The following is a 13,518-nucleotide window of genomic DNA, read 5'->3' as shown; positions in this document are numbered from 1 at the left end:
TAGTATGGGCATGTATAACTGGGAGAGAGGGAGAAATGAATTTTTGTATGTCTCATAGGCAAACTTCCCCATTGTACACTTCTTTTCTTTTAGTTTTGCCAGTTTCCCCTCCCAGCAGCGGCGGTGACCGTGAGAAGGACGAAGTAAGTAAATTTGATCTGGGCTGTCATGTGCCCCTAGGGCATTAGCATGAGACAGTTCAATCTGTTTAGGGTTAAATGTCATTTATTTCTCAAAAAAAAAAAAAAATCTTCTTTCAGGAATAGGAGAATAACCAGTAGTTTGTTGGTACATAAATCGCTGTCAATAGAAATTGCAAGGTCTTATAAATGGTTATTTAGTGTGAATCTTGGGTAAACAGTTAAGGATCTTTCTTCATTGTTGCCAAATTTGTTGAAAGATGTTTATTATGAATGATGCTAAAATCTGGGCTATCCTGACTTCCTGTAAATATACGCTCTCTGAATTAACACTTTGAAATAAACTTCTTGGTTTAATTCTTCCCTTGGTTTTCAGTTGGCTGACCTGTTATTTCTAAAGCTTTTAATGACTTAAACATTTAAATCTTTGTAAGTGGTTGAAATGACTTCAGGCTTACATAAATATTGAATAAACCCTCAAAGTTTCTGAATTCACTTTGGTTATTCTTGTTTTAAAGTAACATAGTTAAGGGGGCACCCGGGTGGCTCAGTCAGTTAAGCGTCTGACTTCGGCTCAGGTCATGATCTCACAGCTTGTGAGTTCCAGCCCCGTGTCGGGCTCTGTGCTGACAGCTTGGAGCCTAGAGCCTGCTTCTGATTCTGTGTCTCCCTCTCTCTGCTCCTCCCCTCCCTGCCACCCCTCTCACACTCTGTCTCTCTTTCTTTCTGTCTCTCAAAAATAAACATTAAAAAAATAACAAAATAACATAGTTGAAAATATTGGACACTGGGGCATGTGGGTGGATCAGTCAGTGAAGCATCTGGCTTCAGCTCAGGTCATGATCTCGCAGTTCGTGAGTTTGAGCCCTGCATTAGGTTCTGACCTAAATATTTGTTTGAATAGTTCAAACTAATAGGAGTTATCCGTTAGCAATAGGCCAAAAGAAAAATTTAAAGTACATGCAGCTTTTGTTTGAAATAACCCCAAACATCAAAGCTTTGAGAATCCATACATTTAAGCTCTGCAACTGACAGGAAGTCTGTTTATTTTCCGGCAAGGGCATTACTGAGTTTGTACAAATATTAGCATCCAAAATTCATTTCTCTGTGTTGGAGTACAAGAGGATAATTTAGGGCAGGAATCAGCAAACTTTTTCTGTGAAGGGTTAGATGTAAATATTGTTAACATTCTAGACACAGAAGATTGTAAATATTTTCTGTGGTGACTATACATCTCTTCCACTGTAGCGTGAAAGCAGCCATGAACAATACCTAAAGCAATGGGCGTGTTGCGTTTCAATAAAACTTTATTTATAAGACGTGGTTCTCAAACTGCAGGGATCATCAGAATGACCAAGAAGGCTTGTTTAAATGCAGATTGCTAGGTTCCATCCCATTGTTGCTGACTGAGTAAATAATAGATGGGGCTCTGGAATTTGCATTTCTGTCAAGTTCTGGGGTGCTGCCGATGCTGTGTTCCCTACTTTGAGAACTTTGATTAGAGTTATCTTTGAGTTAGAATTGTGAATTGATATATGACCATGTGCTTCCAATTCTAGGATCTTATGGTCTTAGTGTTTATTTTCAAATGGAGAAAATCCAATACGTAAAGCATTTAATTTTTTTTTTTTTTTAAGTTTGTTTATATATTTTGAGAGAGAGCGAGTGAGCAAGTGGGGAAACGGGTAAAGAGAGAAGGAGAGAGAGAGAATCCCAAGCAGGCTCCACACTGCCAGCACAGAGCCCAACACGGGGCTTGAACCCACAAACCATGAGATCATGACCCAGGTGCTCCCTAAATTATGTTAAAGGTTATTAGAAATGTATGGGAATTTCTAAAAACTATTTTGAGGGGTTATGAATGTTAACACTCTTAAAAAGGTACTATATTTTAGGCTAAACTTCTAATACCGCTATGGAAAGATACCTCCAAGCAAAATAATTCCATACCTCCAAAAATTTCTGGAGCAAAATTTCAGAGTAGTTCTGCCCTTTTAACTCCAGAAGATTCTGCCCAGAAAGCAGGTACCTGATTTTCTGTTGATTTGCATAGAAAAAAACTTATATTTTAGGAAAAATACTTAGAACTAAACAAAAAATTTTTTTGAATATCTGTTAAAAGTACGAATACTATCTTTTCTTTAATTTCCTCATTAGCAAAAAATAGAGGATATTTTAATTTTGCTTTAACATTTGAGATTAGCTTGTGTTCATCTTTAAAGAAGCACGAAAACTCAGGTGATGACTTATAACAGGGATTGGTAGACTTTTTCTGTAAAGAACCAGATAGTAATTTTTTTTTTTTTTTTTTTTTTTTGCTTTTTGGCCCCTATAGTTTCTGTTGCAACTATTCAATTTGGCAGTTGTAGCCCCAGATGAACCACAGACAAGATGTAAACCAACGGGCATGGCTGTGTTTCCATAAAACTTTATAAAACCAGGTGGTAGACTGGATTTGACTTGAGGGGCCAGAGTTTGCCAACCTTTGTTCCACTAGGTGTATCTTAACCTCCACTGTATTTTATGAAAAAGTATTCACATCTTTTGTAAGGCTAGGGATTTTGGTTTGTTCTGCTTGATCAATTCTGCAGCTTAGCACATTGCCAAGCACATGATAGCAGTCCGTAAGGACGTGACTGACAACCTCTTAGCTTGGCCGCCACCGGGAGGAAAGGAGTAAGGAGAAGAGAAAAAGAAAAATATACTGTTAGAGAGTAAGAGGAAAGAAGGAAGTGGAACTATGAGAGGAGGAAGAAAGGTCACAAACTTGAGGTAGCAGGAACCTTGCCTGTATATTTGGGGCCAGGTGGTGGGCAGCTGTGAAAGGGGCTGATTTAGTTGAGGCCCTTGATTTTATCTACAGATCTACAAACCTAATAACCATACATGCCCTGAAAGGTGCAAGTTTTTTTTGTTTGCTTGTTTTCATTTAGTACCATTTTTTGGATGGTCATATTTAATATAGAGACTGAAGTTTATTACCTGACGTTGCTTCTAAGCTTGTTCATTCCCTTGAAACTGTTCTAACACTCAGAACTTCAAAGTCCCCACGCACTGAGCGATCTGTCTTCCTTGGAGCACTCAGAAGTTGAAGAAAATGTATCTAAGGTACTATTTAATTGTTATTCAACTGGTTTTCCAGAACTAATATTATACTTGCATAAGGTACTTATTCCTTCTTAAGGGATGATGTAGCACCATTTGTTTCTTATTTTAATAGACATTTATGGCCTTTTCTTTTTTTTTTTTTTTTTTTTTTTTTTTTTTTTTTTTTTTTTTTTTTTTTTTGAGATGGTGGACCAAGAATCGTTGATGAAAAGTACCGGGTTCAAACATAAGCTGCAAAACTTGGAAGACAGAGGTGAGAGAACATTAAAATCTTTGCAGAATAAAGCAAAATTAATTTGCTTTTGATAGACTGGGTTGTTATTCTAATTGCAGCAAAGAAAAATCACTCTACAGAGTGTTGGAGAGAGCACTGTGATCTGCTTACCTGCTCAAAAAGTGCATGAAGGTCAAGGAGAGACCGGGGGCAGGGGGTGGTTTGTTCAGGACCAAGAAGTTTCAAGAAGCATATAGCTTGGGGCCAGCTACCTCTTCTGCAGTCTCAAAGGAGGCCTCAGTGGGGGCACTTTGCTAAGGATCTGGTCCAGGGGTTCTTTCCACTCCCAAGTGAGTTGGTCACTTACAGTTTACGATAAGGTTTTCAGGCAGGCCTGTTCACAGTGCTGTGAATTAGGATAGCACCTAGCCACTCTTGATGATGTTCCTGAATAGTTTGTTTTCTCTTTACATTTTAAATGAGGTATCCGGAAGATTCAAATGGCTTTATATTATATGTAGCATCTATTATGTGCGGTATGTCAACACAACAAACATCTGTGAATCAACATCCGGGTTAAGAAAAAGAACAGTACTGTCTCACAATCTTGCTAGGCGCCACCCCAAATCCATCCCTGCCCTTTCCCCCTTCATGGGAGCCCATTAGCCTTAATTTTGTGTTGGATTCCAGTGCTTTTATTTTTTTTTCATTTCTACATTGTGATAAATATCCTACCTTCAGAAGAGAATGGAAAATATGTGCACAGTTTAAAGAATGGTTCTAAAGCGAACATGTGTGTAACCACAACCCAGAGCGAGAACTAGAATATTGTCGCTGACCTAGCATCCTTCCACACTGGATCATGTTCTGTTACTTCCCTCCATCCCTTGAAGAGATCATGACAGTCCTGACTTTCGTGAAAAGGTTTCTGTTGCTTTTCTTTATTATTCTTTCTTGGTATGCATCCCTAAATAATATGTAGTGTAGTTTTTATCTCACATACAATACAAACCAGTGGCGTCATACTGTGTAAATTTCATGTGGCCTGCTTCTGGTCAATATCATTTGTAAAATCTATTCATGCTGATGGGTGTGGGTGAAAGCGTATTCATTTTAATCACAGCATAACATTCAGTTATATGAATAGAGCATATTTTATCTGTCCTAGGGAGGTGGGACATTTGGATTGTTTGCAGTTTGGGTTGCTTATAAATAATGCCACCGTGCAGAATTGCACACGTTTCTCCTGGTACCTATGTGTAAAATGTTCTCTAGGTATATTTTTAGGAAAAAAATTGGTAGACCACAGAGTTTATATATCTTCAACTATTGAAGATGTGCCAAACCGGTTTTCCAAACTGGTTGTATCAATTTGCTTTCTCATCAGCTGTGTACGAGAGTTGTGTTGCTTCATGTTACCCAACCCTTGGGATTTTAAAATTTCTGTGTGTTTATGTGTGTACACACGTTGAAGTTTTCATTTGAATATCCCCGAATAAGATTAAGCATCATCTTGTATGTTAGCCATTTGAATTTCCTCTTTTGTGTAGTGTCTAAAATGTCTTGCCCACTTGTCTTAAAGGATGGTCTTTTTAGATCTCTTCCTAGGAACTCTTCGTATGTTGAGGACTTGGTTATAGGTCTTGTAAAATGTCTTCTTCCACTATGTGGTTTGCACCTTCTCTTTTTGTGATGCTCTCACTGTAGGTTTTTATGGCTGGTTTTTCGGATAAAGTTTTTAATTTTGATGAATTCTAATTTATTAATCTTTTCTCTATGGTTAGCACTTTTTAGTCTTGAGAAATTCTTCCCTACCAAAAAGTCAAAGATAGTCTCATACATGATTTCCTACGTTCTATATTTTTAATGATGTACATTTCTTATCATTATAGGTGAGTGCCACACATTGTAACATACATTATCACTTTGAAGTATTTTCTATTTTAAAAATTTTTTTCTTTGACCCAAAGATTACCTGGGAATGTATTTCTTTTCTTTTTTTTTTTCTTTTTAAGTTTATTTATTTTGAGACAGAGAGAGAAAGAATGTACGTGAGCAGGGGAGGGGCAAAGAGAGAGGGAGAGAGAAAATCCTAAGCAGTCTCCATGTTGTCAGTGCGGAGTCTGACTCAGGCTCTAATCACAAACTGTGGGGTCATGACCTGAATTGAAATCAGGAGTCAGATGTTTTAACCGATTGAGCCACCCAGGTGCTCTGGATGTGTATTTCTTAATTCACAATGGTAGGGGATTTTTTTTTTTAGCTATGATTCTGTTACTCTTTTCTGGTTTGTTTGCATTGTGCTAGAGGACACATTGTGGCTAGAGTCTGTATAACTTAATCCTTTGAAATTTTGAGATATACTTTCTGACACAGTATATGTCAACCTTTTTAAAAAGCTAACTTGTTAAGAGAGTATATTTCACAGTTACCGTAACATCTATACAAATGTATATCCATCAAGTCACTTTTCTTAGCTATGTTCTTCAAATTTTATATTCTTACTAATTTTTTTCAGTCTAATTGTTCTATCAGTTGTTGAGAGTAGTACGTCAAAACCTCTCATTATGTTTGTGGACTCACCAATTTCTCTTTCTGGTTCTGTTCTATTTTGCTTTGTATAAAATATATTTAGGTTGTTATAAATATAAAATGGTGTATCCACATAATATACTGAAATTTTTATTATTACAAAGTGACTGCCTTTATCTTCAGTAATGTTTTTGTCTTGAAGTTTCTTTCTTTTGTTAAGCATTGGCATGGTATAAGTTTTTTATCCTTTTATGTTTAACATATATATCCTCATGTTACAGATATCATTTGTAAACAGCCTATAATTGGATTCCCCCTGCCCTCATATAATAGTAAGTCTTTTTACTGGAGTATTTAGTCCATTTACATTTAATGTAATACTCCTGTATTTGGGTTGTATCTACCAATTTATTTTATACTTTCTGTGTGACCCAAACATTTTGTTTTGTTTCTCGTATTATTTTGCTTAAGTGTTTCTCATTTTGCTTAAGCATTTTATGTATTTTATTCTTAATTCTATTTCTCCTTCTAATCATTTATATACTCTATTTCTTTTCATTTACTGGTTAACTTAGAAATCATAACATACATAACTTTTTAAAGTCTAATCAATAACCTTATTTTCCTCCTAGATTATGTATAGGAACTTAAGACTCTTGAATCCCATTAGCCTGCCCCAACCACAACATGTGGTAGTGTCCTTTATTTTAATTTTAAACCTTAAGATTTTGTTTTATGTAGTAATGTCCATGTTTATACACCTATATATTTACCATTTTGTTTACATTTTTCCTGTGTCTTACACTTCCACATTTTTGGGGACCTCTTTCTGCCTAAAATACATCTTTTGTGAAGGTCTGCTTGTAGGAATGAATGTCTCAATTTTTGCTTGTATGAAAATGACTCTTATTCTTGAATAAATTTTCACTGGGTAGAATACACATTGATTTGATACACTTATATATTGGAAAATGATTACCATCAGAGCGTTTACCATTTTCTTTTTTGTGGTGAGAACAATTAAGACCTACTCTCTTAGCAACTTTCAAGTATATAACACTAAAATCTGACCTGAGATCGCCATGCTGTATATTGCTAACTAAAATCACCATGCTGTACATTAGATCCCCGGAATTTCTTAATCTTATCATTGGAAGTTTGTACCCTTTGACCAATATCTCCCCATTTCCCTCACCTTGTAAAATGTTTAATACTCAACTTTTGTTTATATGTGTTCTTATAAAATAGTAAATGCATGTAATTTTATGTAAATAGTATTGTTATATCTCATTTCTTATTTTACTCAGCAGTTTTTAAGATCTATATTCATTGCTCTAGTACTCCTGTTATGCATCTACTACACTTTGCCTATCCTCTCTCAGTAATGGATACCAATGACTTTTAATTCCATGTCATCACCAAAAGTAATGGACACCATTATGTGTATCTTCTTATGCACCCTAATGAGATTAATTGCTCTCCTGAATGGTATGATTATAAATTCCCACAAGAAGTGCAAAGTGTTTCTAAATTTCTGTACCCCCACTAATAGTTGGCATTACTTAGCTTTCCAAGTTTTGTCAGTCTACTAGGGCAACCTGATATTTCATTGTTTTACATTTCCATTTCTCTGATAACTAAGTTAGATATCTCTTTATATGCTTGTGTGTCTTTGGGGTTTCTTCTTCTGTAAATTCCTTTTGATATCTCTTGCACTCTTTTTCATTGAGGTTTCTGTCTTGTCTTTTAAAGTAGCTGCTTGAATATTCTAGATGTCAATCTCTTTTTCTTTATCTTTTTGTATCTGTTTGTAGTATTGCAAACATCTTCCAATCTATTGTCTGCCTACTAAAATTGTGTTAAGTTTCTTTACAGGGCAGGATTGCTCAACTTTAATGTAACCCAATTATTTGGGTTTGTTTGCTTTTTTTCCCCCCTTTGGTAATGCTTATCTGTTTCCCTAGATAACCAAGATACACTTTTAATTTTCTTTTAATTTTAGACTTCTGTCTTACACACTGAAATCTCTTATCCAGGTGGATTTCTTAGTTTCATATGGCTTTAGTAATGATCCAGATGTTAAAATCATTTAGTGATTTTAAGTCTTTTGTGTCACCTCTAAATAATTTTTTTTGTTCCCCTGCTGTTAAAATGCTTTCTGTCAAATATTAAGTTCCCATATAAATGTAGGTCAATCTCTGGGAGCTCTTTAGCGTTTCATAGGTCTGTCTGGATTATCACACTAATACTATCTTTTTTTATTACTCTACTTTCATAGCACATCTTGCTATCTAATAGGGAGAGTTGATCCTCTTGACTCTTCTTTAAGGTTGACATAGTTGTTCAAGGAACTTTTATGCTTCTATAAATTTTATTTTCCAGCTTTATTGAGATTTAATTGACAAATAATGAATAAGGTATACAATATGATATATGTATTTGTTGCAAAAGGATTACCACAATAAGGTCAATACATAGGTTACTTCAAATAGTTTGTGTGTGAGAATTTTTTTAAGATCTACTCTTTTAGCTACTTTCAAATATTCAATACAGTATTGCTAACTGTAGTCATCATGCTATACATTACATTCCCCAAACGTATTCATCTTATAACCTCATTTGACCATGAAGTATATACCATTTGACCAACTTCATCCATTTCCTCCCTACCCCCACTATTGGAAACCAACAATTCATCTTCTGAGGACTTCGGTTTTTTAGATTATACATGCATCATCATATAGCGATAGAGATCATACAATACTTTCTCTATCTGGCTTACTTAGCATAGTGCCTTCAGGTCCAACCATATTGTCACAAATGCCAGGATTTCCATCTTTTAATCACTGAATGATATCCCATAGTGTATATATGCCACGTATTCCTTGTCCATTCATCTGCTGATGGACACTTTCATTATTTCCATGTCTTGGCTATTGTTAATAATGCTGCAGTGAACATGAGAGTGAAAGTTTCTCTTAAAGATAGTGATTTGTGCCTTGTTGTGATACCTCCAGTTTTGTTCTTCTTTCTCATGATTGCTGTGGCTATTTGCAGTCTTGCGTGGTTCCATATCAACTTTAGGATTATTTGTTCTGAGATGTGTGAACAATGCTGTTGCCGTGTGGATAGGGATTACACTGAATCTATAGATTGCTTTGGGTAGTATGGACATTTTAACAAATATTAATTCTTCCAGTCCATGAACATGGCATATCTTCGCATTTATGTTGTCTTTAATTTCTTCCATCGATGTCTTACAGTTCTCAGTGTACAGGTCTTTCACCTCCTTGGTTACATTTGTTTTACTAGGTAAGTTCTTTGTGGTATAATTATAGATGGGATTGATTTATTAATTTCTCTTCTACTTTATGAGTGTATAATAAATGCAGAAGATTTGTATATATTCCATCTCTGGAAACTGTGCTAAATCTAGTCATTCTGAGCATATTTGGTAGAGGTTTTGTTGGGTTTTCTATATACCTACTATCTTTGATGCCATCTGTGAGTAGAGTTTTATTCCTTACCAGTATGGAGGTTTTTATTTCTTTTCCTTGTCAGTCGCGACTGCTAGGGCTTCCAGTGTGGGGTTGAATGAAAGTGGTAGGAGTAGACATCCATGTCTTATTCCTGATCTTAGAGAAAAAGTGTTCACTTTTTCACCATTGAGTGTGATGTTAACAGTGGGTTTTTCATGACCAGCCTTTGTGATGTGAGGTATGTTCCTCCAAACTAACTTTGTTGAGACTTTTTAACATGAATGGATGTTGTACTGTGTCAAATGCTTTTTCTGCACCTGTCGAGATGACCATATGGTTTTGATCCTTCCTCTTGGGAATGTTACGTATCCTGTTGGTTTGCAGATATTGAACTGTTGCATCCCCGGAATAAATCGTGCTTGATCATGACCATCATTTTAATAAGTTGGTAAATGCAGTTTGGTAATATGATGTTAAGGAGTTTTGCATCTATGTTCATCAAGTACACTGGCCTATAATTTTCTTGTGGTCTCTTTTTCTGGTTTTGATATTATAGTAGCACCGGCCTCATAAAATGAATTTGGAAATGTGCTCTCCTCTTCTGTTTTGGGGGAAGTGTTTGAGAGGAGGATTTATATTCTTTCCTTTTCCAAATGTTTGTTTATTTTGAGAGAGAGGGAGAGACCGCAAGCAAGAGAGGAGCAGAGAGAGAGAGAGAGAGAGAGAGAGAGGCAGAGAGAGAATCCCAGGGAGGCTTCCTGCTCAGCTCGGAGTCCAATATGGAGCTCAGTCTCACAATAGTGAGATCATGACCTGAGCTGAAATCAGGAGTCTGGTGCTTAACCTACTGAGCCAACCTCAAGGATTAATATTCTTTGATAGAGTTTACCAGTAAAGTCATGTAGTCATAAAGTTTAGCTTGTTGGGAAGTTTTGGGCTACTTATTTGATCTCCTTACTTGTAATCAATCTCTTCAGATTTTCTCTCTTCCTTACTCAATTTTGCTCAATTTTATATTTCTGGGCATTACCCATCTCCTGGTTTGCCCAATTTGTTTTCATAGAACCTTTTATAGTATTCCTTTATAATTTGTTTTAATCTCTGTGGTATCAGTGGGGGTTTTTTTTCATATTTTTCAAGTTTTTTGATGTGTCTTGCTCAGAGTTTATCAATTTGTTTGTCTTTTCAAGGAACCAATTCTAGGTTTCAATGAGTTTTTAAATTTTGCTTGTACTTCATTTATATTTGCTCTAATCTTCCTTTTCTGTTTACTTCGGTCTTTATTTTTTCTAGTTTCTTTAGGTGTAATCTTTCACTCTTTATTTGAGATTTTTGTTGTTTTTTTGTATGTATGTATGTAGATGTATGTCACTATAGATGTATGTATGTCACTATAGATGTATGTCACTATAAACTTCCCCTTTAGAACTGCTTTTACTGCAATGCAAAAATTTTAGATCCTTGTGTTTTCATTTTTATTTGTCGCCAAGCATTATTTGAATTTTTCTTTGATTTCTATATGGACCCATTGGTTGTTTAATAGCATGTTATTAGCTTCTATATGTTTGTTTTTTCTATTTTTTCCTTATTTGATGTAATTGATTTCTAGTTTTATACCATTATAGTTGGAAATGACATTTGATATGATTTTAATTTTATTTTTTAATCAAAAGTGTTTAATAGAACTTTTTTATTTTAAATTCCTGTATAGTTAACATACAGTGTTATGTTAGTTTCACATGTACAATATAGTGATTCAACACTTCCATACATTACCCAGTGCTCATCGTGACAAGTGCACGCCTTAATCATCATCACCCATTTCACGCATCCCCATACCCACCTCCCCTCTGGCCACCGTGTTTGTTCTCTATAGTTAAGAGTAGATTTCTTCATTTGGCCTTCTCTCTCTCTTTTTTTTTTTTTTTTTTTTGCATGTACCCCTTTCGAATTAGTGTTTCTGTATTTTTTCACAAATACCCAGTAGTGTGGTTACTGGATTGTAGGGTAGCTCTATTTTTAACTATTATTTTATTTTAGAGAGTGTGTGCAATCAGGGGAGAGGGGCAGAAGGAAAGAGAGATAGAATCCCAAGCAGGTTTCATGCTCAGTGCAGAGCCTGATGTGGGGCTTGATCCCACGACCCTGGGAACATGACCTGAGCCGAAATCAAGAGTCGGGCACTCAACTGACTTAACCACCCAGGCCTCCCTTTTATTTATGTATATATGTATGTATTTGTATGTATGTATGTATGTATTTATAACTTTTGGGGGAACCACCATACTGTTTTCCATAGTGGCAGCACCAATTTGTGTTCCCACCAACAGTGCAAGAGGGTTCCTTTTTCTCCATATCTTCGCCAACACTTGTTCCTTGTGTTATTGATTTTAGCGATTCTGACAGGTGTTAGGTGATACCTCATTGTAGTTTCGATTTGCATTTCTCTGATGAGTAATGTTGAGAATCTCTCACGTGTTTGTTGGCCATCTGTATTTCTTCAGAGAAATATCTGTTCATTTCTTTGGCCTATTTAAATTTTTTTTTTTTTTAGTCTTCTACATATAAGGTTTTTATTGCTACCATAACAAGTTACCACAAACTTAAAACAACTCAGATCAAATACATGCTTGGAACCATACAGATCTATTATCTTACAGTTCTGTAGATCAGGAGGGCGGGGGCTGCTTGGGGTTCTCTGCTCTGGGTTTCCCAAGGCCGAACAAGGTGCCAGAGGATGAGGTTCTGGAGGAAAATCCACTCGAAAGCTCATTCAGGTTGTTGGCTGAATTCAGTTCCACATAGCTGGAGGATTTGGTCTTCTATTTCCTTGCTGGCTGAGTGCCAGGAGTCCTTCTCAGCTCATTTCTTCTGCCCATTTTTAATTGGATTATATGTTTGGGTGGGTGTTGAGTTTTATAACTTCTTTATATATTTTATTTTTTATTTTTTTAATTTAAATCCAAATTAGCTAACATATAGTGTAATAATGATTTCAGGAGTAGAATTTAGTGATTCATCACTTACATATAACACCCAGTGTTCATCCCCACAAGTGCCCTCCTTAATGCCCATCACCCATTTAACCCATCCCCCGACCCCTCCAGGAACCCTCAGTTTGTTCTATTTAAGAGTCTCTTATGGTTTGTCTCCCTCTGTTTTTATCTTATCTTTGCTTCCCTTCCCCTATGTTCATCTGCTGTGTTTCTTAAATTCCACATATAATATACACACACCTCGCACCTTCCTTATCCATTTGTCTATTGATGGACACTTAGGTTGCTTTCATTTCTTGGCTGTTGTAAATGATGCTGCAATAAACATAGGGGTACATAGATCTCTTCCAGTTATTTTCTTTGGGTAAATGCCCCTCAGTAATGGAATTATTGGATCATATGGTATTTCTATTTTTAATGTTTTGAGGGACCTCCATACTGGTTCCACAGTGGCTGTACCAGTTTACATTCTCACCAACAGTGCATGAGGATTCCTTTTTGTCCATCTCCTCGTTGACACTGGTTTCTTGTTTCCCCGATTTTAGCCAATCTAACAGGTGTGGTGATAGTTCATTGTGGTTTTGATTTGCATTTCCCTGATGATGAGTGATGTTGAGCATCTTTTCATGTGTCTGTTGGCCATCTGGATGTCTTCTTTGGAAAAATGTGTATTCAGATCCTCTGCCCATTTTTTAAATCGGTCTATTTACATTTAGCCATTGATAGGTAAGGAATTCCTAATGTCATCTTATTGTTCTCTGGCTGCTTTGTAGTTCCTTTGTTAATCTCTTCCTCTCTTTTGTGAATTGGTGATACTTGTATATTCCCTTTTGTGTAGGTTTTGCTTTGTCATTACTATGAGGCTTACATATAAGGTCTTAGGTATCTAATAGTCTATTTCAAGCTGGTAACAACTTAAGTTTTATTCCATACAAATTCCCCCAAATTTTATGTTTTTGTCGTCACAATTTATCTCTGTTCCTATTGGGCACACATTACATTATGGGTATAGTTATTTCCGATATTTTCATTCTTTGTACTAGAGTTAA

At 35.9% G+C, this 13,518-nt stretch overlaps 1 protein-coding gene across 1 annotated transcript in view; it reads left to right on the top strand.

The window, feature by feature from the left end:
- The window catches only part of SYCP2L (synaptonemal complex protein 2 like), a 112,195-nt gene that overhangs the window by 76,918 nt on the left and 21,759 nt on the right, over positions 1-13,518 (top strand). The window contains exons 22-25 of the mRNA XM_042985260.1: positions 94-143; positions 2,036-2,165; positions 3,175-3,248; positions 3,432-3,501. Coding sequence (XP_042841194.1) covers positions 94-143; positions 2,036-2,165; positions 3,175-3,248; positions 3,432-3,501 — 324 coding nt within the window. The remainder of the gene's footprint in view (positions 1-93; positions 144-2,035; positions 2,166-3,174; positions 3,249-3,431; positions 3,502-13,518) is intronic.

Source organism: Panthera tigris, chromosome B2, assembly GCF_018350195.1.
Source record: "Panthera tigris isolate Pti1 chromosome B2, P.tigris_Pti1_mat1.1, whole genome shotgun sequence".
Taxonomy (NCBI): Eukaryota; Metazoa; Chordata; class Mammalia; order Carnivora; family Felidae; genus Panthera; species Panthera tigris.
The sequence above is the reverse complement of the archived record's forward strand: the minus strand, read 5'-3'. Positions and strand labels throughout refer to the sequence as shown.